The sequence below is a fragment of the Pristiophorus japonicus genome, chromosome 3 (assembly GCF_044704955.1).
Source record: "Pristiophorus japonicus isolate sPriJap1 chromosome 3, sPriJap1.hap1, whole genome shotgun sequence".
Lineage (NCBI taxonomy): Eukaryota > Metazoa > Chordata > Chondrichthyes > Pristiophoridae > Pristiophorus > Pristiophorus japonicus.
This window is the reverse complement of record NC_091979.1, coordinates 144,712,558-144,739,659: the sequence shown is the minus strand read 5'-3', so window position 1 is coordinate 144,739,659 and position 27,102 is coordinate 144,712,558. Positions and strand designations below refer to the sequence as shown.

At 43.8% G+C, this 27,102-nt stretch overlaps 1 protein-coding gene across 4 annotated transcripts in view; it reads right to left on the bottom strand.

Moving 5' to 3' along the window:
* Positions 1–27,102, bottom strand: part of myo1b (myosin IB) — a 391,964-nt gene that overhangs the window by 60,880 nt on the left and 303,982 nt on the right. For all 4 annotated transcript variants that reach the window (XM_070875885.1, XM_070875887.1, XM_070875886.1 and 1 more), the window contains exon 14: positions 14,293–14,397. In XM_070875885.1, the coding sequence (XP_070731986.1) occupies positions 14,293–14,397 (105 nt within the window). The remainder of the gene's footprint in view (positions 1–14,292; positions 14,398–27,102) is intronic.

Sequence of the window (27,102 nt, the reverse complement as noted above, 5' to 3'; positions counted from 1 at the left end):
GCACCGATCTACAGCCTCATGAATCTTCTGACTCTGGTGAAACCCACAGATAAGTCATATGAGGAGCTGTGTACACTGGTTCGGGAGCATCTTAACCCGAGGGAGAGCGTGCTGATGGCGAGGTATTGGTTCTACACATGCCAGCGATCTGAAGGTCGGGAAGTGGCGAGCTACGTCGCCGAGCTAAGGCGACTGGCAGGACAATGTGAGTTTGATGGCTACCTGGAGCAAATGCTCAGAGACTTTTTTGTACTGGGCATTGGCCACGAAACCATCCGACGAAAACTTTTGACTGTAGAGACACCGACCCTCAGTAAGGCCATTGCGATAGCACAGACGTTTATGTCCACCAGTGATAACACCAAACAAATCTCTCAGCACACAAGTGCTAGCAATGTTCATAAATTAACTGGAATTGTGTTGCCGAGCAGAAATGTACAGGGTAGAAACCACGAGTCTGCAACTGACTGCAGTCCTCAGGTGATCCAGATGACTCAGAGTCCCCAACAAAGGATGAATGCAAGGCAATTCACACCTTGTTGGCGTTGTGGAGGCTTCCATTCAGCCTATTCATTTCGCTTCAAAGGGTATGTTTGCAAGAGCTGTGGAACAATGGGGCACCTCCAACAAGCTTGCAAACGAGTTGCAAGCTCTGCAAAACCTGCTAACCACCACATGGCAGAGGAAGATCGATCCATGGTGGATCAAAGCAATTTCGAGCCTCAGAGAGAGGAGGCAGATGCTGAAGTACAACGGGTGCACACATTTTCAATGAAATGTCCATCTATAATGCTAAACGTAAAATTGAATGGCTTACCCGTAGCCATGGAACTGGACACTGGCGGTAGCCAATCCATCATGAGTAAAAAGATGTTTGAGAGACTGTGGTGTAACAAGGCATTCAGACCATCCCTGAGCCTTATCCACACGAAACTGAGAACGTACACCAAAGAGCTGTCCTGGGCAGCACCATGGTCAAGGTCACCTATGAGGGCACAGTGCACGAACTGCCACTCTGGATTGTCCTGGGCGATGGCCCCACAATGCTTGGAAGGAGCTGGCTGGGCAAAATCCGCTGGAACTGGGATGACATCCGAGCGACATCACATGTTGATGAGGCCTCATGTACCAGGTTCTTAACAAATTTCCTTCCCTTTTTGAGCCAGTCATTGGAAACTTTTCCAGGGCAAAGGTAAGTGGATCCACTTGTTCCCAGAGGCACGACCCATTCACCACAAGGCGCGAGCGGTACCTCACATGATGAAGGAGAGTGTGGAAATCGAGCTGGACAGGCTGCAACGCGAGGGCGTCATCTCCCCAGTGGAATTCAGCGAGTGGGCCAGCCCGATTCCAGTACTCAAAAGTGATGGCACAGTCAGGATTTGCGGCGATTATAAAGTAACTATAAATCGTTTCTCGCTACAGGACCAATACCTGCTACCTAAGGCAGACGACCTATTTGTGACGCTGGCAGGAGGCAAGACATTCACCAAGCTCGACCTGACTTTGGCCTACATGATGCAGGAGCTGGAGACGTCTTTGAAGGGTTTCACCTGCATCAACACACACAAGGGACTGTTCATTTACAACAGATGCCCGTTTGGAATTCGATCGGCTGCAGCGATCTTCCAGAGAAACATGGAGAGCCTACTCAAGTCGGTACCACACACGGTGGTCTTTCAGGACGACATATTGGTCACGGGTCGGGACACCGCCGAGCACCTACAAAACCTGGAGGAAGTCCTCCAGCGACTGGATCGCGTCGGGCTACGGCTGAAGAGGTCGAAATGCGTCTACAAGGCAACAGAAGTGGAGTTTTTGGGGAGAAAGATTGCGGCGGACAGCATTCAGCCCACAGACGCCAAGACAGAGGCTATCAGGAATGCGCCCAGGCCACAGAATGTCATGGAGCTGCAGTCATTCCTGGGACTCAACTATTTTGGTAACTTCCTACTGGGGTTAAGCACCCTTTTCATGCCCCTACATGTGTTATTGCGCAAAGGTGAGAACTGGGTATGGGAAAAAACAATTGCTTTTGAGAAAGCCAGAAATATTTATGCTCCAACAAGCTGCTTGTATTGTATAACCTGTGTAAAAGACTTGTGCTAGCATCGTACCGAGTCGGGTGTGTATTACAAGCTAACGTTGCGGGGAAGTTGCAACCTGTCGCCTATGCCTCCAGGAGCTTGTCTAAGGCCGAGAGGGCCTACAGCATGATTGAGAAAGAGGCATTAGTGTGTGTGTTCGGGGTAAAGAAAATGTATCAGTATCTGTTTGGCCTCAAATTTGAGCTGGAAACCGATCACAAGCCCCTTACATCCCTGTTCGCTGAAAATAAGGGGATAAATACTAATGCCTCAGCCTGCATACAAAAGTGGGCACTCGCGCTATCAGCATATAACTATACCATCTGCCACAGGCCAGGCACCGAGAACTGTGCGGATGCTCTCAGTCGGCTACCATTGCCCACTGCCAGGGTGGAAATGGTGCAGCCTGCAAACTTGTTGATGGTGGCGCAGCCCGCAGACTTGTTGATGGTCATGGAAGTGTTTGAAAATGATAAATCACCTGTCACGGCCCGCCAGATTAGGATTTGGACCAGCCAAGATCCTCTGCTGTCCCTAGTAAAAAACTGTGTACTGCATGGGAGCTGGGCAAGAGCCAATCAAGCCATTCCAGCGGTGAAAGGACGAGCTGTCCATTCAGGCAGATTGCCTGTTGTGGGGTAACCGCGTAGTGCTACCAAAAAAGGGCAGGGAGACGTTCATCTCGGATCTCCACAGCACACGTCCAGGTATAGTAATCCCACGTGTGGTGGCCCGGTATCGAATCTGACTTAGAGTCCTGTGTACGGCAATGCAGTGTATGTGCTCAGTTGAGCAACGTGCCCAGAGAGGCACCACTAAGTTTGTGGTCCTGGCCCTCCAGACCATGTTCGAGGAGCCATGTCGACTATGCGGACCCGTTTCTCGGTAAAATGTTCCTGGTGGTGGTGGATGCTTTTTCAAAATGGATTGAATTTGAAATAATGTTGGGAAGCACCGCCACTGCCACCATTGAAAGCCTGAGGGCCATGTTTGCCACCCACGGCCTGTGTGTCATACTGATCAGTGACAACAGGCCATGTTTCACCACTGCCAAATTTAAAGAATTCATGACCCGCAATGGGATCAAACATGTCACCTCGGCCCCGTTTAAACCAGCCTCCAATGGGCAGGCAGAGCGGGCAGTACAAATCATCAAACAGAGCCTTAAATGAGTCACAGAAGGCTCACTCCAAACCCGCCTGTCCCGAGTACTGCTCAGCTACCGCACGAGACCCCACTCGCTCACAGGGATGCCCCGGCTGAGCTACTCATGAAAAGGACACTTAAAACCAGACTCTCGCTGGTTCACCCCAACCTGCATGATCAGGTAGAGAGCAGCAACAAAATGTAAACGATGGTCGCGCCACTGTGTCACGGGAAATTGATCTGAATGACCCCGTGTATGTGCTAAACTATGGACATGGTCCAAAATGGATCATGGGCACGGTGATAGCTAAAGAAGGGAATAGGGTGTTTGTAGTCAAACTAGACAATGGACAAATTTGCAGAAAGCACCTGGACCAAACGAGGCTGCGGTTCACAGACTGCCTTGAACAACCTACAACACACACCCAAAGCATCAACGACACCACGTCGGAGCAGGAAATCGAACCCATCACGCCCAACAGCCCAGCAAGGCCAGGCTCACCTAGCAGCCCTGCAGGGCCAACAACACGCCAGCCCAGCGAGGGCACAGCCAACACATCAGAACAGACATTTGTACCGAGGCGGTCCACCAGGGAAAGAAAGGCTCCCGACCGCCTCACCTTGTAAATAGTTTTCACTTTGACTTTGCGGGGGGCAGTGATGTTGTGTATCTGTAAAGCATACACTCCCATGTTCCGCCACCAGGGAGCTCATCCCCTGAAGTCCCAAGGGATCCCAGCATCCCTTGGGAGCACTGTATATAAGCAGGCCCCTAAGGCCTGTTCCTCACTCTGGAGTGTCTTATTAAAGACTGAGGTCATTGTTACTTTAACCCCCCTGTGTGCAGCCTCATCTGTGTTCGGAACACAATACAAACACCAGCACATTTTGGAGATGGTGATCCCAGAGTACTTTTACTTGAACAGATGCGAGCATGAAAACATAGTCGTATTTGTTTAACATTCCTCTCTATAATGACAAACTACATCCTGTCAGAGATTTTGCATGCTGTCAAATGTTCCCTTCAAGTTTTTCAATTACTTTTCCCCTCGATAAAAGTTGAGAGGCGGATTTATGCTTGTTCTAATTTTTCAAGCCCCACCTATGCAGTTTTGTTACATAATGTAAGGATGCCCAGTATTTGATCAACTAGGTACAGCACCTGCAGGCTGAGCAAAGGTTATTCCCCAAAATCGATTTCTCCTAATGTGCAGGAGTGTTGCAGAGGAAATTAGAAAACTGGTTTTGAACAACCTATTAAAAGCAGCACCCCCTTTAAAAAAAAACAAATGTTATTTAATGAGCAAAGAGACTGCTTAGAGGCCACTGGTCAGTATAATGATGGCACAATCTATTCCATTATTTTAACTCTGGTTCACTGTAAATTCCACACAAACTATTATTTTAATTCTGAATAATTATTAGGCTTCTACAAGTTATAATACAATAGAAAACCACAAAAGGCAGTGTAATTTGTGTCAATTGTTGCTTAATTTAACTTTTTTTTAGTATTAGTAGAACAATCTTAAAGCTATGAGCATCTGGATGCTCTGTACTTATTTAGCTGATTCCCCAGGATCTCTGCATCTACAAAGTAGAATCATGGAATGATACAGCACCTGAAGGAGGCGTTTTAGCCCATTGTGCCTATGGTAGCTTTGGTAGCTATCCAATGAATCTCACTCTCCTGCTCTTTCCCCATAGCCCTGTTTTTTTTTCCCCTTCAAGTATTTATCCAATTCTCTTTTGAATGTTACTATTGAATCTGCTTCCACCACCCTTAGCCTAGCTCTGTCGAGCCTGTGTAGTGGCTGATGTGCAACGATCACCACACGTTAAAAAAATCCACGCACAGGCATCTTCCACCCCTTCAATTGGAGTTCAGGACTGGAACATCGGGTCCTTCATTGAAACATCTGTGAACTCATGTGGAAGCAAGTCATCCTCATTCAAGGGACTGCCTATGATGATGATGAGGCAGTGCATTCCAGATCACAACTCGCTGCCTTTTCCTCATGTCACCTCTGGTTATTTTGCCAATCACTTTAAATCTGTGTCCTCTGGTTACTGACCCTTCTGCCACTGGAAACAGTTTCTTCTTATTTACTCTAACAAAACCGTTCATGATTTTGAAAACCTCTATCAAATCTCCTCTTACACTTCAGGAGAACAACCCCAGCTTCTCCAGTCTCTCGACATAATTGAAGTCTCTCATCCCTGGTACCATTCTAATAAATCTATTTTGCACCCTCCAAGGCCTTGACATGTTTTCTAAACTGTGTTGCCCAGAATTGAACACAATACTCCAGCTAAGGCTTAGCCAGTGTTTTATAAAGGTTTAGCATAACTTCCTTGCTTGTGTACTCTATTCCTCTATTAATAAAGCCAAGGACTCCATAAACTTTTTTTGACAAAGACTTCTTAACTTGTCCTGCCATCTTCAAAGATTTATGTACACCGCCCCCCCCCAGGTCTCTCTGTCCCTGCACCCCCTTTAAAATTGTTCCATTTAGTTCATATTGCCACTCCTCATTCTTCCTTCCAAAATGTATCATTCGCACTTCCGTGTGTTAAAATTCATCTGCATGTGTCTGCCCATTTCACCAGTCTGTCTATGTCCTCCTGAAGTCTGTTACTATCCACCTCATTGTTTTTTACATTTCCAAGTTTTATATCATCTGCAAACTTTAAATTTATGCCCTGTATACCCAAGTCCAGGTCATTAATTGATATCAAAAGGAGCAGTGGTCCTCATCCCGACCCCTATAAGTGCCACATATACCTCTATTTCCTGCCCCTCTAGCTGATCGGTCCTTAGTTTTTCTCTATTTATCATCTTTAACTTGTTTCCCTCAAAACTGCAGAACTCCTTTCCTCTCTCAGTTTTCCTTTTTTTCTAGACCTTTAGAATCCATGTTTGGCTTCATACAAGTGCTACTTCCTGATTTATCTTTTACTCTCCGACCCCTTTGTTAACCTCAGTGATGAACTGCACCATGAAATTTGTTCCTGCGCTTAGACTCCTTAGTTTAATAAAAAAAACTACTTGGAAGAGATGCTGAATAGAGCCAAGTTGTCTCTCTCCTCAGGCAAAGGGGGAAGGAATAAACAATAAACATAAATTGAGGGAGGGCCGCGGGAATTCAACCTGTGCCATTCTCCCAAGTGGTCTACTAGGTAAGACCTGGGAGTAGATCAAAGGCACGTGTTCTCAATCAGTATCTAGTATTTGGCACTGGGAGAATGGAAGAGGGCTTAAAAATTGAAATAAAAATAAAAATATTCATTTTGCAATCAAAACCTCAACACAAATCTAAATATAGGCCCATGTTGCCCAGAACATTTTTGCCTAAACCCATACACTGATGTAGAACAACAGAAGGTCAAAATGTGTGTTCTATTTACTGAATTGATATAATCTTACAGACTGGAAACTTAGAAATCATTAGGTTTTCAAAAAGAAATTCAGCAATAGATCCAAATTTAATTCAGAACCTCATAATTGCATGTACTATACAATTCCCACCACATTTAGCAGCAACCAATTACTGCAACTAAATTCCACAACCTGTAACATCTCATGCCAAGAACAGCTGCAGTCAGTGGGCTGTAATAAAAATAAAAGCTGCCAATGCTGAGCCATCGACCAGAACGTTCCCGGGTTCAAACTGAGGTGGTCGATCTCAGCTGCTGCAGCATTGGGGTACAACAAGTGGCCTCAGAGTTAGGGGTTAGGAAGGGATGTAATGGAACATCCAAATGCTGATTGCGATCTAGAGACTCCTATAGAGAAGTGCATGTGTAGATGCTGGAGAAGAACAGGAATGTACTTGGATGTGATGTCCCCATCTATAGTCCAACAACCTACAGGCACTCACTGTCTAGTCAGACACATGATGAAGAAATGCTTTTGGGCAATGTACTGGAAGGCTATCAGCACTTGTAGAACTCTATCCCAGCATCACATTCTTCAGCTTCAGGAGAGGGAGAGGAAAACAGACAGTAAATTAGAAAAGAAATACCCTGCAATCAGTAGTAGACTCAGTTCAATATGTCCAAACAATGCAGAGCAAACAAAACCAATAGAATTTTGAACTGTACAAGCTAAACAGTAAGATACAAGTCAGAAGAAATTGTGATCGAACTCTATAGTGTTTTGATCAGACCAAACCTTGATTACCGTTTCCAGATCTGGTCGTTGAGACACAAAGGAAACACTCAAACATTAGAGGCGGTGAGAGAAGAGCCACGAGACTGATCCCTAAAGGTCTGTGTTATGAGGAAAGACTAGATAAACTTTGGGGCCAAAATTCAGGATCTCAAAGAGACCCGTTAATGCCTGTTTGCGGCAGCTATTCCTAAAAATCGAACGGCCGCCGCTTTGGGGTCAACAGGCCGCCCCAATCACATTCAGGTCGGGGATTTTTCAGCCTAGACTCCATCCCACCCAAGTAGATGCACCACCCAATTAAAATCAAATAAATACTTACTTATCCATTTTCAGCTCGATCCTGCGATCACCCGCCCTGCGGTGCCCCTGGCAGATTTTTCTGCCGGTGCACCCTCTGAAGACTGTGTGTGGCCCGGCAGTGCAGCAGTTCTTAAAAGAGAAGGCCCACTGCTACAATGGAAGAATTTTTGCCGGCCGACTTGCCAATCCGTCGGCAAAATACTGTCCCCGGGGTCGGCCAGGCTGTTGGCCCGGCCGAAACCCTCCAGGGTGGCCCAGTGGCCAAAATAAAAAAATGATCGAATCTCTCCCCTTTAACAGAAAGGAGAGAGTGTGGTGACACACATGCACTGTGACGTTACCACATTGATTGACAGCGGCAGACGACCCAAACAATCCATTTTCAGCCAGTCAGCCTGACTTTGCGTCTATGGTCCGCCCCATCATGATCCATTTCCTGTCGGGCTTTGAAAAAAATACAAAGTCCTGAAAATGGACCCTCTCACCGCACCAAGAGTTCCAGCAGTGAGTACCAGCTAAAAACTCATAGGTGCGCCAGCTTTCTGGTGCACCTGAATTTCGGCCCCTATAACTTTTTAGCCTCGAATGGAGGTATTTTGACAGGTGATCGTATGGAAGATAGTAAACGGTATGGAAAAGGTAAATCCAACAAACAATTTTAAATTAAATTGTGAGATTAGGACAAGGGGATTTGTGTTCAAACTCGTAGATTGAAAAGAGACACACAGAATGATCAATACGTGGAATTGTCGCCTGGATATAATAATGGAGGCAAAATACCTGGAATCATTTAGAGATTTTAGGGCCATTCTGGATGGATAAATTAACATGGGCCAAATGGCCTTCCTCAACATGATTATCTTGTAATCTCATGAAGGATGCAGAGGAAATAATACCAAAAGCTCTATAACAATACTAAGTCAAGAAAGATGAAAACCTAAAGTTTGTGGGCGACATGTTAGGCTAGTGGGCAGATATGCACTAAATGCATATCTGTCTACTACCCTAACATGTCTCCTACAAACTTCAACTTCTACACTAGTGTTTCCAATATGTCTTCCTTTTTCCTCAACCGAAGATTCCTTTCTACCCTGGTTGACAAGGCCCTCGATCGTGTCCATTCTATTTCCTGCAATTCTGCTCTCATCCCTTCCCTTTCCTCCCAGAACCACGAGAGGGTTCCCCTTGTCCTCACGTTTCACCCCACCAGCCTCCGCATTCAATGGAGGGAAGGGATGAGAACATGGTCCCACCACAAAACACATCTTTCCTTCCCCTTTCTGCATATGGAAGGAACCGTTCCCTCCACGACACCCTGGTCCATTCCCCCATCACTCCCAACACCTCCTCCCCTTCCCGTGCAAGTGCAGGAGATGCAACTCTTGCCCTTTTACCTCCTCCCTTCCCACTGTCCAGGGCCCCAAACACTCCTTCCAGGTGAAACAGCGATTTACTTGTACTTCTCACGATGCGGTCTCCTCTATATTTGGGAGATGAAATGTAGATTGGGTGACCGCTTTGCGGAACACCTCTGTCTAGTCCATAAGTATGACCCCAAGTTTCCGGTCGCCTGTCACTTTAATTCTGCGCTCCACTCTCACTCTGACCTCGGCTTCTTACACTGTTCTAATGAAGCTCCACGGAAGCTCGAGGGACAGCACCTCATCTTTCGATTAAGCACTTTACAGCCTTCTGAGCTCAACATCGAGTTCAACAATTTCAGACCATAACCTCTGTCCTTATTTTTTCACATGGCAGCTGCTGATGATTCTGCCATTCCCATTAACACCTCTTCTATACTCATCTTTTGTTTCTTTACTTGTTCCATTACCATCTCCTTTTGCTTTGTACTTTCATACTGTTTGTCATTTAATCACTCGTGCCTTCCACCCTATCACAAACCTTCCCTTTTGTTCTTTCCTCCCCTCCTGCTTTCCTGACTCTGCACTTGCTTAAAATCTGTCACATCTCTTACATTTTTCCAGTTCTGACGAAAGGTCAACGACCTGAAACGTTAACTCTGTTTCTCTCTGCACAGATGCTTCCTGACCTGCTGAGAATTTCCAGCATTTCCTGTTTTTAATAATGCAGTAAATTACAGTTCAACATAAATAAAAGGTGAAGTAGCACATTTTGAAATCAGAGAATGGAAATATACCTTGCAACACTTTCAATGTGGTAGAGGAACAGAGTGATCTTGGATGCAAATGCGCAAATCGATAAAAGCAGGATTGCAGATGAAAAATGCCATAAAAAGGGCAAATTGAATTCTGAGTTTTATAAAACGCAGCACTGAATACAAAGAAAAGTTAATGTATCTGTACTAGATATTGATTAGGGTACAGTTGGAGTACTGTATGCAGCTCTGGGCATTCCATTGTAGAAAGAATATTAGAACCATGGAAAAGGTGTGAAGTAGATTTACAAGAGCACTATAAAGTGGTTATGATGAGAGACTTGAAAACCCAGGAATGTGTCCACTAGGGCAGAAAAGGTGGAAAGGATCTCATAGAAATGTTGAAAATTCTGAAAAGATTTAAGAGGATGAATAGAGAAGATTATTTCCAGTGATCGAAGAGTTGGTAACAAGGGCCATAATATCAACAACAACTTATATTTATGTAGTGTATGAAATGATACAATGAACTCTATACTGTGAGCCAGTGACTAGGTGTAACCTGGTCAGTCTCTAATGGCTTCCAGAAGTGAAGATACAAAGGTGAAGTTCAGGTTATATATGAGTGTACCTATAACCCTAGGACCTCCGATGGTAGTGCTCCTTGGTGGTGGGCAGACCTTATGTACATACATTACATCATTCCTCCCCCAGTTCTTGGCACAAGACCAAATTATAAGTTCAGACGGTCCGGAGCCCTTCACTCCCTGGTTGATCGTCTCAGTACAATCCCAGTGCTTTCCGAGTCTCTCACGACTTGGGGCTGGGCGTTGACCACAGTGGGTTCCTCTGATGGCTGGACATGAGTTGGTTGGTCGTCTAAGCACACGGTTTATTCTTCCAACCGGTTCGTCAGTGTGTCTTAGATTGATTTGATCAATTTGTTTCCTGCACATCTGCCCATTCTTGAACTTAACCATATACACCCGGTTACCCTCCTTATTCTTAACATTGCCCGGGAGTCATTTGGGCCCTTGACCATGGTTAAATACATACACTGGGTCATTTACAGATATGTCGCATGACACTGTGGTGCAGTCGTGATACCACTGCTGGCGTGACGTCAGGTTTCGACATGATCGTTAAGGTCAGAATGGACAAGAGAGAGCCTGGTTTTGAGGCCTCTCTTCATCAATAGTTCCGCAGGCGGGACCCCGGTGAGTGTGTGTGGCCTTGTCCTATAACTGAGCAGTATGCATGACAGGCGGGTCTGCAAGGAGCCTGGAGTTACACATTTCAGGCTCTACTTGATTGTTTGAACTGTCCGCTCTACTTGACCATTGGACGTGGGTTTGAACAGGGCTGACCTCACGTGTTTTATGCCGTTAAGTTTCATGAACTCTTGAAACTCCAGGCTCATGAAATACGGTCCGTTGTCGCTGACAATGATGTCTGGCAGACCAGGTGTGGCAAACATGGCTCTCAGGTTCTCAATGGTGGCAGTGGAAGTGCTGGATCACATGATCACACATTCTATCCATTTGGATTATGCATCCATCACCACAAAAAACATTTTACCGAGGAAGGGGTCCGCAAAGTCGATGTGGATTCTAGACCTCGGTTTGGATGGCCATGACCACAGACTGAGCAGAGCTTCCTTTGGGGCATTGCTTAACTGCATGCAAGTGCTGCACTGATGCACGCATGACTTTAAGTCCGAATCAATGACAGGCCACCAAACATGGGACCTGGCAATGGCCTTCATCATGACAATACCAGGATGGGTACTATGTAACTCCCGTACAAATCTCGCCCTGCCTTTCTTGGGCATTACATTCAAGCTGTTCATGAAAAGGGCGCTCAAAACAAGGCTCTCTCTCGTCCACCCTAATCTCCATGATCACATCGAGGGCAGGTGGCATCAACAAAGCACGAAGCATGATCGCGCAAATTTGTCATGCGATATTGAAGTCAATGACCCTGTATTTGTACTCAACTATGGACATGGTCCTAAATGGCTTGCTGGCACTGTCATAGCCAAAGAAGGGAGTAGGTTGTTTCAGGTCAAACTCGCAAATGGACTAACTTGCAGGAAGCATTTGGACCAAACCAAACTGCGATTCACAGACAGCCACAAGCAACCTGAAGAGGACACCACCAACTTTGACCCTCCGACACACATACAAGTGGCAACCGATATCACGGTTGACCACGAAGCTGAACTCATCATCCCCAGCAGCCCAGCAAGGCCAGCTGCGCAGCAGCCCAGCGAAGAACCAACCAACTCACCTGCACTTGCATTTGTACCGAGACGATCGACTAGGGAGCGAAAGGCCCCAGATCGTCTCACCCTGTAAATAAGTGTACTATTGACTTTGGGCGGGAGTGATGTTATGTATGCAACCCTATGTAACCAGCATTCTACCGCCACCAGAGGGCATATCTGTTGGAGCCTCAAAGAATCCCAGCATCCCTTGGGAGCACTGTATATAAGCAGGCCTCCCATGCTGTAACAACACTCTGGAGTTAGAATAAAGAGACTAAGGTCACACTTACTCACGTCTACATACTCAATCACATTACTTTATTATGGACGTTACATTTTAGATCTGCAGGTTCCCTCATTCACATGTGGAAAGCTTGTATATTACAGATTTGTCAATAATAATGGCGGAGAGAAAAGCTTTATGGAGATCTTTTTCTTTATTCTTTGGATTGCTTTACTCCTGGAACACAATAATTTGTAAACCTCTAAAATCCTGTTGAGCAGTTTGAGTATAAATATTCAAGGAAAATGAGTACCTTATCAACACCACTGGTGTTCGGTGACAAAGCAAGCATTTAATCATTGGGCAATGCACAGGGTGGAGAGAGAGAGAGAGAAAGAGAGAGATCGAGATCCAAAACCCACAGTGACTCCAGTCTGACAAAACATGCACTTAATTCTGTAATGTAATCAACCAAAATGCAGGGCAGTGCACTGGGCAAAGAGAGGGAAACACACATCTTGCAATGACATTATTCAGAAAAATCAGAACTGCTGCCTAAAAGTGGGAGTGGTAGTGATATGACAGGGTGATCAACTGTGAACAAAGGCTGGGGACGTTGATGGGAACATGCAAATGGATACTTCTAGCCAAAGAAAAGATGGTAGTTAGTAAAATGAACAGATTCCACACAGCATTGTTAATATACTCCCAACAAACACGACAAAGCAGTAGCTGCTCACTTTTGAAGATCCCTTTGTTTAATCACAGATTTTCCATATCCCTCCCACCAATCTGACAAATAATCCCCCAGAACCTTCGCAGCAAGTTAAAATGAGTCAATACATCGTCTAATATAGACACAGGTGCATATTCAGGAGAAAAAGAAATTCAAGTTGGTTCAGAGATTTTGGTATTCCTCACAGAGCCGTCGATTTTTTCTCTTCTGATCAATTTAATTTCAAAAATGTAATATATTCATTGGAAAGGTTTAGAACACAAGACGGTGAATATTATAACTAAGCTGAAATAGAGGAGGAGCACAGTCAACACAGCCCAATAGCATATGTATTGTTAAGCAGCATTTAACAAATAGTCCTAGAGAGTGAGTACCCATAGGCTATTATTGGTGACATCGCAATTACATTCAATCGTCCCCTCGTCATGCAGCCACACACATGCACTCTCTAGTCACTGAATTGCAATCAGGAACTGAAAGCCTAACTGATTTTCTTTCCTTCCTAGCAGAGGTACTGAGACCAATCCGAGCACACCAAGTACTGCCTCAGTCAAGATCAGCGAACTCAGCACAGATCGCAAGAGATCAGCTTAAGAACATAAGAACATAAGAAATAGGAGGAGTCGGCCATACGGCCCCTCAATCCTGCTCCGTCATTCAATAAGATCGTGGCTGATCTGATCATGGATTCAGCTCCACTTTCCCCCCCTGCCCCCGCTCCCCATAACCCCTTATCCCCTTATCATTTAAGAAACTGTCTATTTCTGTCTTAAATTTATTCAATGTCCCAGCTTCCACAGCTCTCTGAGGCAGTGAATTCCACAGATTTACAACCCTCAGAGAAGAAATTTCTCTTCATCTCTGTTTTAAATGGGCGGCTCCTGATTCTAAGATCATGCCCTCTAGTTCGAGTCTCCTCCATCAGTTGAAACATCCTCTCTGCATCTACCTTGTCAAGCCCCCTCATAATCTTATACATTTCGATAAGATCACCTCTCATTCTTCTGAACTCCAATGAGTAGAGGCCCAACTTATTCAATCTTTCCACGTAAGTCAACACCCTCATCCCCGGAATCAACCTAGTGAACCTTCTCTGAACTGCCTCCAAAGCAAGTATATCCTTTCGTAAATATGGAAACCAAAACTGCACGCAGTATACCAGGTGTGGCCTCACCAAAACCCTGTATAGCTTTAGCTGTAATACTGATGAAACAAATGTCAATGGCATGGCAAATGTACGTCAATACCTCTTTGATGTACTCCTCCTGTTCTTCCTTCAGAGTGAGCTCGATGAAGATCTGCTGCAATTTCTCGTTGCAGTAGTTAATGATGAACTGCTCAAAGCTATTGTTCTGTAATAATAGAAGGGAAATAAAAATTCTGTTTATTTGATCTTTGCATGTGCTACTCATCAACAGTTATTCCACTGCAACTCAACAATCAGCTTGTAGCATAGATTGACCTCACACACAAGCAGCACGTGTCCTGGAAAGTACTCACCACCACATTTCATTAAAGCGGCAGAGCCTAACAAATAAAGCAAACTGCAAATGCCATGAAGCAGATTTATACTCAAAGGGCAGCTCAAAAGAGCTTTTGATCTCCAAGCTTCATTGTAGAAGTTTACAGGATTTAAATTATTATTAATTAAATAAATTAATGCCACATGCGGCAAAGCTGCCACTGCAAACAGGTCATACTTACAGAGTCCTGTTGTGGAAAAAAAAGAAAATAAAAAAAGCATCAGAGATTGTGCAAAATGTCTAAATTAATAAACTTAAAATAATAATGCACCTTCAGAAACCAAATCATAACATCTTTTTCCTCATAGCAGCTACGTGCAGAGCATAGCGTTTCCCTAGCTGTTACATAAGGAACTAGGCCACCTCATGGGATATGGTGAGGTAGAGTGAGGTTTCTAATTACTTAATACAGCCTTCACTGTAACCATAATGACAGCATTGATGTATCATCCATAGCAATGATATGTGGAAGAGGTGTTTAGCACAATGCTTATCAATAACATTAGCAATGGCCGGTTGTCATTGATAATTTGGTAATCCTCCATTTTCCCCCAAAGCATTAACTTATTAGATTTAGTTTACAACACAGGAACTAAAGTGTACTTTTCACTTCCTTACATGCCAATCATCCATATTTGACAATGGAGAGTCAGAATTTCGGGGGCAGTGTCTGCAGAAAATAATTCTCATTCAACATCCTGTCCCTCACATCAATTGGCCCTGTTGTCTCGATGCTACTCTTCAGATGGAAAACATAATAATGGAAGTACTCAACTCCGAAAGAGTCTCCAACTGCATCTCCAAAAGCAAGGTAATTTCCCTCCTGCCCCACACTCCTTTTTGTACATTCGGATATACGGGTGCTGTCGGAAAGTCAGGGCACCTCTTGGTTGGCCTGAACTTCTTGCAGCCCTCCACTGCTTGCCCCCTTATGAACACATAATCTCTCTCAGAGGATCCTTACTGGCCAACCCATTGGTGCTAGTAAAGGACGCTGGAGGCAAAAAGTAATTAATAACTGGCATGAAGGTTCATAAGAGCCTACAGTGTCAGCTGAAAAAAAGTACATATTTTTTTTCAAGGAGGGCCCGAAAAGTCCTAAAAATACTTACCTGAGCCAATGAGGGCCTCCTGCCTTAAGTCCTGCTCTAAAGCCCACTTCCAGCCAGGATTCCTGTGGATTTGCGTCCAGCACAGCCATAGACACTGCTCTTTCCCTCCACTTTTGAATAGGTGAATTAAACTTGCACCTGCTTTGGGCAGTAGCTACCAACACCCACCCAGGCCTGATCGCTCAATAGAATGAAGCTAGGATTAAGCAGGAATCTTGTAGAACTGATTTCCCACTGGATTTCACCATCTGGTATGCCTAGTCTGGTTTGCGTTCAAAAATAGAGTGCACCAGACACTATAATCAGTCGCAATGTGTCAATAGACTAGAAGTTTAGAAATTGACAGTACTTTTGCAAAGGGAAAAAAGGTTCTTTGGCTGATAGATCATTTATTTCCCCCCAAAACTAACAGGCTTGTTGAAAATGCACTTCATTTGTTTTCTTTTAAAATTAAAAGTCAATGAAGTATAAAAATGCACTATTGTTAAATGTAAATAATTCTTAATTTCCAGAGGAGCGTGCACCTATACACCACCTTTGAAAATAACTTCTTGTATTTCTATTCCAAGTTTTCATGTATTATGGGGGTTACATTTTTGTGTTTCGTACTCCTGCTGCAAAGCTTTGCAAGGCAGGAACATATATTGGGAATTTGGGAGTGCATTTGATTCACAGGCCTGTGATTTCCCACATTAAAACCAGGGCAAAGAAACCAATGGAGCTGTGAATTGGGCATGTGCCTGAATTCTCAATATACACACTTGGTCTGTGAAGCTCTGAAGAACAAAATTTAGCCCGTGGTTTAATTTCTTCCAACACGAAGGAAGGAATGTTTGGTAAACCTGCAGCTTAAGTTAGGAGCCATGCCTCAATGCACTCTCAGTGGAATTACTTGTTTTCGTTTGCCATAACCTTACATTCTGTGTAGTTTCTGGGTTGTCAGCTTTTTGATGCTGTTGGTCAGCTTTTGCTAGGTTGGCTTGGCAACATCTGAATGAATCTGCCTATCTCACAAATTTGCACAACCGTTCTTTGTCTTACTAGATTAAACCGTGCTTGATCTGTCGGGTGTACTTTACAAAATAGTAGGTCACTGAGAAACAGTTGAAAGCTATTCCTGTGACTGCTCTTCCACACATTAGCCTAGTGGCCATTTGATCACTACTTCATGTGTGTGTACTAAGTCTGTGCAGCAGAGCTTGGGTCTCCAGTTGTCTTGGTTAACCCTTGCCACTGGATCAAGACCTAGCTCTGTCAAGCCCGTGTAGTGGTGCGCAACGGCCATCCCACGTTAAAAAAATCCATGCACAGGCATTGTTCACCCTTCAATATGTAGTTTGGGATCTAGAATGTCAGGTCCCTCATTGAAACACCTGTGAACTTGATAGAGAATACAAGCAAGTTGTTAAACTGGGAGGAGACACAGACAGCAGTTGGATGTGTACGTGTGAACTGGCACATGCATTAGGCCATCAACCTGGGACAAAAGATTTCACAAGGAAAGAGAGAACTTACCCAGGATAGAACTGCAGCCATTCGGGCTGCTAAAAAACCCACCACTATTCAGGAACTAAGATCCTTTTTGGGATTGTGTAACTTTAACAGAAATTGGATTGACTCCTTCACACAGCTTGCTCAGCCATTGAATGATATCTTAAAGGGGAAACGTGCCTCTAAAGAAGCCATCATCCTCACTAAGGAACAGCAAGAGGCCTTCCTGAGTTTGAAAAAGGCACCGGCTCTGGGAATCCCCGACAGTGGTAAGCCATTTACCTGTTTGTCCATGAGAAAGAAGGATACATGACAGCTATACTGACACAAGAACATGGGGATTGGCAAAGACCTATTGACTATTATTCGGCAAAACTGGATGCAGTAGCCCTCGGATGGGGAAGTTGCCTAAGGGCCATGGAAGCTACATGTCGAGCAGTAATGATCACTGCGGGTCTAGTCCTCGACCAAAAGCTGATTGTCAAGTGTACCCACACCGTACACGCTTTTGCTGTCTATGAATAGAATGTCTCAGGTGACGGCAGCTAGATGGACCCGCTGGACAGCAGTTTTGGAAGCTCCTAATCTCCATATCGTCCGGGCCAGCCTGGTTAATCCCGCAACTAGGCTCCCGATGTCAGAATCGAGGGAGCAAGACGGGGGAGAATGTGAAGAGCATGACTGCGTGGAGATTTTAAAAGAAACAGAAGAAGCAGCCTTAGCAGCAGAGGAGCCTCTGCACAACCCAGGCCTCATCCTGTTTACAGATGGTTCCTCCTTTGTTGACAATGATACCAGAAAAGCAGGCTGGGCAGTTACAACCTTATATGAGGTAGTGGCAAAAGGATGTTTACCCTCAGGAACGTCAGCAAAACAGGCCGAGTTACGGGCCCTGTCAGAAGCATGTCGAATAGCAGAAGGACAGACAGTTAATGTCTACACAGATTCACGTTATGCTTTTGGAGTCGCTCACGACTTTGGTCTGTTATGGCGGAAAAGAGGATTCCTCACTGCTGCTGGTACATCTATCCGAAATGGAAAAGAAGTCCGGGACTTACTAGAGGCCATACAATTACCTCAGGAAGTGTCCATCCTGAAGTGTAAGGCCCATATCAAGGAAAATACCACGGAAGCATAGGGAAATGCTGTAGCCGACCAGGCAGCTAAAGATGCCGCCTCACAGGGCGCTCCCCCAGAAGAACCAACACAGATGTGCAGATTGAAAGCACTCAGGACTCTGACACGAGACCTTCAAACAATGCAAGGCGAGTGCTCCCGAGAGGAAAAATGGACATGGATTGAGGCAGGAAATAAGCAATGCGAAGATGGTGTCTGGAGACAAAGAGTTACCGACAAGCCAGTCGCGCCACAAGCGCTTATGCCTTTTTTAGTCCAACAGATCCACTCGTGGGGACACTTGGCCTCACAACAGATGATGGCACGGTTCCAGAAAAGCTGGTGGGGTTAAAAAACATGCCCAGCTGGTAGCAGACCGTTGTGTGGTCTGCCAGAAAAATAATTCTGGACCCATCACAGTAATGCCCCAACTGAGGCCCCCTGCCCCTGTCGGACCATTCCAGCATCTGCAGGTTGATTATATACCTCTCCCTCCATGCAAAGGATATACTAATATTCTTGTCATGGTCGACAGATTCTCTAGATGGGTAGAAGCTGTCCCAACTGAAAGAGCCACAGCCAATCACACTGCAAAGGTCTTGTGTAAGGATTACATTCCCCGAGTAGCATTGACTTAGATCAGGGAACACACTTCACAGGTGTTGTCTGCCAAGAAATCTGTAGGTTACTGAACATTACGTGGGATTTACACTGTCCTTATCACCCACAATCATCAGGACAAGTAGAGCGAAGGAATCAAACTCTGAAACAACGGCTTGCCAAATATCACCAAGAAGGAATACCATGGCCCCAGGCACTACCAATGCTATGTAGCATTAGGGCAACCCCAAACAGAATTACAAGTCTAAGCCCATTTGAAATTATAACAGGAAGACCCATGTCACTGCCAGGAAGTATCGATTTACGGAAAGCTGATGTTCACTTAATGAGTGACGTTTTGTTATCATACTGTCAGAACCTAACCAATGCTATTAGTTCTGTTTCCCGACAGGTATCAGCAGCTTGGGGTAATCCACCCAAAGGAGGACACAACATCATTCCGGGAGTCTGGGTTTATGTGAAAAAGTTGCATAAAGAACCTTTGGGTGCCAAGTCGGAGGGATCTTATCAAGTGTTATTGACCACCCAGGCAGCTGTTAAAGTCCAAGGAAAGAAAGCCTGGATTTACGCCTCACACGTTAAATGAACACCCGTAACTGAAACTGAAATCTGATTAGGACAATTACTTCTTGCCAAAATGTATAAATTTACTGCACTACTGACTGTAGATATTCTAGGCATTTGCCTACTTCGTACTAGCCGACCCTCTGCACCAAAGGGAAATAGTAGAGTACCCAGGGAATTACATGTAAATACTTTTTTACATATGTCATACGTTTATGCCAAACAAGGTTACATTTCCAGTAGTTGGGTGTGTGCGCATATTCCTATTCACTCAAAGGGAGGGATTCCCATGAGGCCAGTTCCCTTGAATATCGCGGAAATGGCTGAATGGATAATTAATCAAAACAAAACAAGCAATGCGTTTCAGGATACGGAAGACTGGGCAAGTAAATGGAAGTCAGCAGGTTACAATCTGACTACCTTTGAAGGGGGGTACCAACCGTGCTACAATAATTCCAAACGGCCCCCATTTTTTGTTATCACTAATACAACGGGGGTAGGAAGACCGGGGGAATCAGTCTGTCTGATTAGAAACAAAACGGGGGGGCCAAAGTATGGGGTACAGTAACTGCTCCCGGAATTATAATATAATCAAGCCACGGAACCGTCTAAACTGGACCGATGTGGGAATTCTTAACGTAACGGGGATTCTGAATAAAACAGATGGAAAAGCCTGCACAGGCCCCGGAGTGTTGATGACAAAGAAACAGCTAACATTCATTGCCTATAATGGCATCTATTGGGTGTGTGGCCACAAGGCCTACCCTTGGCTGCCCCAGAATTGGACGGGATCCTGCTATTTAGCCTATATTGTGCCATATATGTATCATATAAAGTCCCTGTCAGAACATCTACACCGTCCTAAGAGAGCTATCACAGAAACAGAGAGGTTCTTTGCCATTCTGATCCCCAGGTATGGGACCGCCAAACTGGCAAGGGAATCCATTAACATGGCATCCGTTGTGGAACGGGTAGCCAATGATACCTCAGAGGCCCTAGTTAAAAATCAATGCAGAAATGGTAGCAATCCGCACAGTAGCCCTACAGAATAGAATGGCCCTTGACTACATCCTGTCTGAAAAGGGAGGTACTTGCGTCCTACTCGGAACTGAGTGTTGCACATATATCCCAGATAGCTCCAAAGAAATTACCCACTTAATGGAGCATATCCAAAAGGAGGTAGAAAAACTTAAGCAACCCCCATCATTCACTTTGTGGAACGGGGCCACTGGATGGCTAGGTTCAATAGGAACTTCATTGGTGGAAGGTTTAATTCTATTCATTGTAATTATTTTACTTTTATATTGTTTGTTTATGTTGATTAAATGTTGTTGCAACCAGGTGGCTGTAGCTGCTGTCCCACTGAGACGCCTAGCAGATCCCAGCAAACCATCTATACGTGGCACAGGGGTATGTTATGTTTAAGGGAAGGTTGTTTACTGGATGAATTAAGATATTGATTTGAATTAAATTGGAATGAGATTTATTGACCTACTAAAACCAGACTTCCATTGTGGCCACGATGGAATTCGGGTTGGTGTAAATTTGTGTGGAAGCTACTAATCCGGACATGTGGCGAAACACATCAACAAATTTTAGAAGGAAACTCTAAATTAATTAAATTATTTTGTGGAATATTTAACCAGTGATACCTGATGTTTTATGATTCAGTTTTTGAAAGAATCAAAGGGGGGATTTTTCGAGAATGCAAGCAAGTTTTTAAGCTGGGAGGAGACACAGACAGCAGTTGGATGTGTATGTGTGAACTGGCGCATGCATTAGGCCATCAATCACACTTGACATCTCAGGACTTTGGGCTGAGAGCCAACCATGGGTTAACAACACATACTGTTGAGCCAATAGTATCAAAGAGGGCAAGATCATTGTTGTAAATTGATCCAGGTATAAATTCAGCCATCTTAGCCATGTGTTCCCAGTATAACAAAGACCTGGCATTCAGCCAGAAGCTTATTTGCTGCTGCTGGAATAAAGTTACTTTAAATCTACGACCGGATTTCTCATCTCATTGAAAATTAAGAGATCTAACAGAACTCATCTCTTTTTGGTGTGGAAGCGGGTCATCTTCGACACAAGGGACTACCTAATCCTAATGCTATACTAATACTTCATATGATTCATCTTCTCCCCTATTCTTTTCAAATGTAATGCGTGTGCCGAACTATAAGCCCGGCTTTCCCAAAACAAAATTGCCCAATTTTGACTGGGATAATGTATGTGTTGCATTTTCTCTGCTATTCACCCACCTGATATTAATATCCAGAAATTAAGACAGTGTCAACTGATATGGCTTTGGTTTTATTGGCACAGCCATTTTTTTCCAAATTGCCAGTTGAAAGCTTTAATTAGTGGCTTCATTAATCCCCAGCCTCACTGCTCTCTTATCTCATCCCCCGCCTCTCACCTCCACCATATCTAAGTTCCAAGTGTGACAATGGAAGCACTCATCCTCTCACTGGTGATTCACAGCTGAACAGATCAATCTGAATAAAGAGCATCCCCTTTGACTGACAAAGCAGGCAACAATAAACAATAGCCCAGCACCAACATTCACCCAATAAACACAATTGTTCACCCTGTCCTATTTAGGGAATGCTCTCCAGCCAAACGTCTGAGTTTGCATTCAACGTTCCTCTGACATGGGATTACTGCTCTTCCCCTCCACGCTTCACATGACATCTTTCAGCCTTTGCAACTTGGTTCAAAATTCATTTCATCGCATTACTTCTCTTATAGGAACAGCTCCTTGAGCCTATTCCGTCACTTAATTAGATCATGGTTGATCTGTATCTTAACTCCATCTACCCACTTTGGTTCCATAACCCTTAATTCCCCTGCCTAACAAAAATATGTCAATCTCAGTTTTAACATTTTCAATTAATCGAGCCTCAACAGCTTTTTGGTGTTCCAGATTTCTACTTCCTGGCAAAAGCTGCCTTAAACAATAAATTATTCAATCATGTTTTTAATCGTTCTTTCTTCTTTTTCAAATTCCTTTACTTCATGCTGGCCATCCATCTCTCTTCCTTATAAATCACTCAGATATATTACTACACATATATGAATCTAAGTTGTTGAATGTTTCTGTGGAAAAGGTGCCCTGATGTCATGTCACTGGCATTTAAATGTAATTTAGTACTACTTCTCAAATTGACGCAGCTCAAATTTGATTAAAATGTGTCATATACCACAGCTTTTAAAGTACAAGAAAATCAAACATGTAATGGAAATTGATACATCTGAACTTACAGATTGAGTAAGCTATAAGGCACCCTCAACAGCAATAGTTGTAAATGCTAAGGTGAGAATTCCTGTATTAATAATGAGACAGAACATCAACATTCCTTGTGAACCAAGAGCAAAGAAAAGCAGCATCTGAAAAAGAAGGCTTAATGTTTCAGTTGTAATTCTTCATCAAAATCCAAAGTATTAACCTTTCAATTTTTCTTTCAAGTACGCTTTGGCCTATTGAGCATTTTGACAATTTCCTGTTTTTATTCCAGATTTCCACCATGTTTTAAAATCTCAGTGTAAGTATTACTAATTATTAACCACATGTCACTCCAAAGGGATCGAAACCTGCATGCAATAAACAACTCAGTTATCAGCAGGAAATCCAGAATGTGCTCGATTGCTGAATATGATATTACATCTAAGTAGCAGGTTGACCTACTACTGAAGTCCTTGCTGTACACGGTCCTCTGTGCACATCAAACGCCTCTAAGTTTCTAAAATATTTGCAAGGAAAAGTGCCCCTTTTTTGTCTGAGGTTTTCTCATAAAAAATACTTTTTCAACAACATTGTTCACAGTTTAAAGAGAAAATTAGGGCCAAAGTTCACTAAGCTTGGGATATGATTTAACGTGGCAGCTATTTTAAGCTATTTAAATTTACTGCAATAGCCAAGGACAGTGTTGCAAGAAGATCTACCTTTCAGAGAAATGGAATATGTACTTTACACTCCACTTCATTGTACAAGTATTTTACATAGCTCGACATTAACTCCAATGATTAATGATCCAATATTAAATTGGATACACAATCTGTTGTAAAATGTTTTGCAATTTCATTTTTCAAAGATTAATACCTATAATTTGGACTGTTAACAGTGCAATCTGGATTTTTAAAAGTTTCTTATAGTTTAGTTGCTAATTTTAACAACTAAACCTGTTCAGTTAACAGGCGAGCATTCAAAGTTAAGATAGAATAGATTTAAAAATACTTTGGGATTTTTCTAGTCCCTTTCCTCCAAAAGCAACTTTTAAAACTCACACAGTCCCTATTACCTAGTCCCTATTTCTCAAGTTACTTTTATATTGAGCGGCAGCCACATTAGTGCTACAGGCTTATAAATCATAGGTTTTCTGCAGCTGGCTGCAGCTGAAAGTAAACTTGCCAAGATTCATTAAGGTCGATGGTAAAAATGAGGCTTCCCAGATACCAGTTTATTGCAGCATCTTTACTTCCAGCAACCAATTGTATTAGGATCCACACGTCAGGAGCTAGTGCCACTTGCACAGGCAATTTATTTGATGCTGTTTGTCAACAATCTTCGCAAGTTAATGCAACAATTTGTGAGGGATGGATTAGCAAGTCCATTAGTTTCCTCATCTACCGCACCCCCTCCGATCCTCCAGGTTTCCTAGTCCTCCTTCCCATATTGATTTTTGGACTGAGGGGATGGTGCAGAGAGCTTCAATTTCTCATGACCACTCTTACCTTTTTAATGCCCTGCTTGCTGGATTCTTTGGAGGCCCAGAGTTTCTGTGCCTTTGACATTTGCAGGAACCAGGATAGTTGGTACTAACAGAGATATAGGATTTGCTTCCTTTATAGGTTGATTGGTGGTGGAGTAACACACCATCAATGTAAAAGCATGTACTAATCCTTGTCTCTGATTTACATGTTAGCTTAATTTAGTTGGTAGTCTGCCTGCCTAAGCTTGAAAATTTTGAGCTCATTCTGCAGTTGAGCACAGCGCAGTCTTGTATTATTGGAGGGTCCATCTTTTGTACTACAGCAATTTGCAATGTGATTTATAGGATTGTTGCTCCTTAAGATTTTCTTTTGCACTTTTTTTTCTTATTGAAGTTTTGAAATGCTCAAAACATTTTTGACTGTGATCAATAGAAGCAATCTGGGAGTAGGGTGACTGCTGACATTCTCCAGGTCAACTGTGCTACAGCTCATTTGTGCTGACACAGACTCTCGGCCTTCACTTCGCCCTACACATATTCCATTCATTCAATACACAACAGTCAGGCCACACACAATCAGCCAAATATATTGATATTCCGCACAGCATTTCTGAAGCTTATTAACTTAAAATTTGATAGCAAGTTTTTCTCAATTGGTAAAATAGAACCAAATGTTGGTTGTTCATCTCAACAAAGATTAAATTATAACTCTCGGCAAATCTACTCTTACACATTATGTGATTCCATTGGGACATTGCATGCCAAAAATATGGAATAAACGCCCATTAATGAACCTGAAGAACTGGTTATATTTTAAGCAAAGACTAGATTTAAAAAAATTAGCTCTACATATTAAACTTCATAAACCTAAATTGCCATGGCTGGAAGATACTATGTCGGTATCACAAGGTGAAGATCTTAGCTGCAGGGTATAGTTCAAAAAAAGCCCCACCTAAAAATGCATTCTAAGGCTGCAGTAACATTTCCATTATCAAAACACACAATAACTTCAGTTAATTTAAAGGGAAAGAATAAATTGCTGAATTGCCCAATAGTTTCAGTGTTGTCCAATAGAAAATCACTGACCACCTACAGGCATGTCGATGGCAACACCACTTTAGCCACAGGCACTAATTTTAGTAGAAAACACCTTGCACACAATACAGGTAAATGTACTTCACATGTGTATATTTACTTCACATCTACCACCATTCAATAACCAAGGAAATAAAGCATTCAACAATCAAAAAACTCTCGTACTCTGCTTTCTGTCTTCATCATCATCATAGGCGATCCCTCGAAATGAGGACTTGCTTTCACGCCAAAAAAAGGATGACTTCAGAGGTGTTTCGAAAGAAGAACCCGAACTACATCCTCAAGGGTGGAAGATGCCTGTGCATGGATTTTTTTAAATGTGTGGTGGCCGTTGCACACCAGCCACCACACAGGCTTGACAGAGCTAGGTCTTGGTCCAGTGGCAAGGATTACCCAAGACAACTGGAGACCTGCTCTGCTGCACGGACCTAGTGCGTGCACATATCAGTGTGGGCTGACCCGTGCTGCCCCTGGGCCCAAAACTCACGCCTCCCCTGGGCCCCGATCACATCCCTAAACATTCTCTCGCCGCTCCTTCGCCCCGATTTCACCGCTCCTACTGCATCTGCCCACACGCCGATCACCGGCGTCTTACGATTATACCAACAAACACATTGAAAGGTTAAAGTACAGATACATAGGCCGTGTAAATATAAATATTGAGATCACATGCCCAACGACAGTGTCTGTTACTCATTTTTAACTTATTAACATAAATGCAACTTGTTCACATCTGGATTCCCAATTTGTCACATGTGGCTAGTGGCTAACATTTTGTTCAGCACTACAATATTGCTGTGTGCATTTGTCATGTATGTACATTCTGGTTGTAGCCACCAGATGGTGTCATTATTGGAGGCCACTGAGCAGCATGCACATGGTGCTGCTCAGGTATAAAAGGCCAGCCATTTTGAGAGTCAGGCACTTTGAGCTTAAATAAAGCAGAGCCAAGGTTGTACCTTGCTTAGTTAAACAGTACTCAGTTTGAACCTTTATTGTATACATAACATTTGGCGACGAGAATACAAGAACCTTTGTTTGCAAAATGAGCACGATTGGGTTTTTACAACGATTCATGGAGGGAGACGATTGGGCAGACTTTGTGAGCTGTTTGAACCAGTACTTCGTGGCCAACAAAATGAAGGGGGTCGACGATGCAGATCGGCGCCGGGCCATGTTCCGCACTGTGTGTGGTTCAAAGATCTACGGTCTGATAAAGAATCTACTCATGCCGAGTGATCCAACAGAGAAAACGTACGAGGAGTTGTATACATTCGTAAGGGAACATCATCTCAAGATACCGGTTTTATACACACTTTCGATCGGAGGGCCAGAGCGCGGCGGAATTTGTTGCCGACCTGAGGCGTCTAGCGGGACCGTGCAAGTTCAGGACGGTGTTGTCAGACATGCTGCGGGACTTCTTTGTTATCGGTATCAACCATGAGGTGATCCTGCGCAAACTTCAGGCGGTGGAGGAGTTGAAATTAAAAAGGGCCATCCAGATCGCTGAATCATGTATGATGACGGACAGGAGTCTAAAGCAAATAGCGGTGAAGAACCAAACCTCGGCAAGAACTGTAAATGCAATTGATTCGGCGTTCGGCAGAGCAGCACATGGCAAGGCCTATCCGGCTGCGTTCGCAAAACCTGTTGCTGCCCAAAGTCCGCCAGCGGGAATGTATCCGAATTCTCCGTGTTGGCATTGTGGGGGAAATCATCGGTGCCAGCAGCGCCAATTTAAGAAATATAGTTGCAAAGGCTGTCTGAGAGTGGGACATCTCCAGCGCAAGTGTTCGCAGATGAGCAAGTGAGCTGCGATA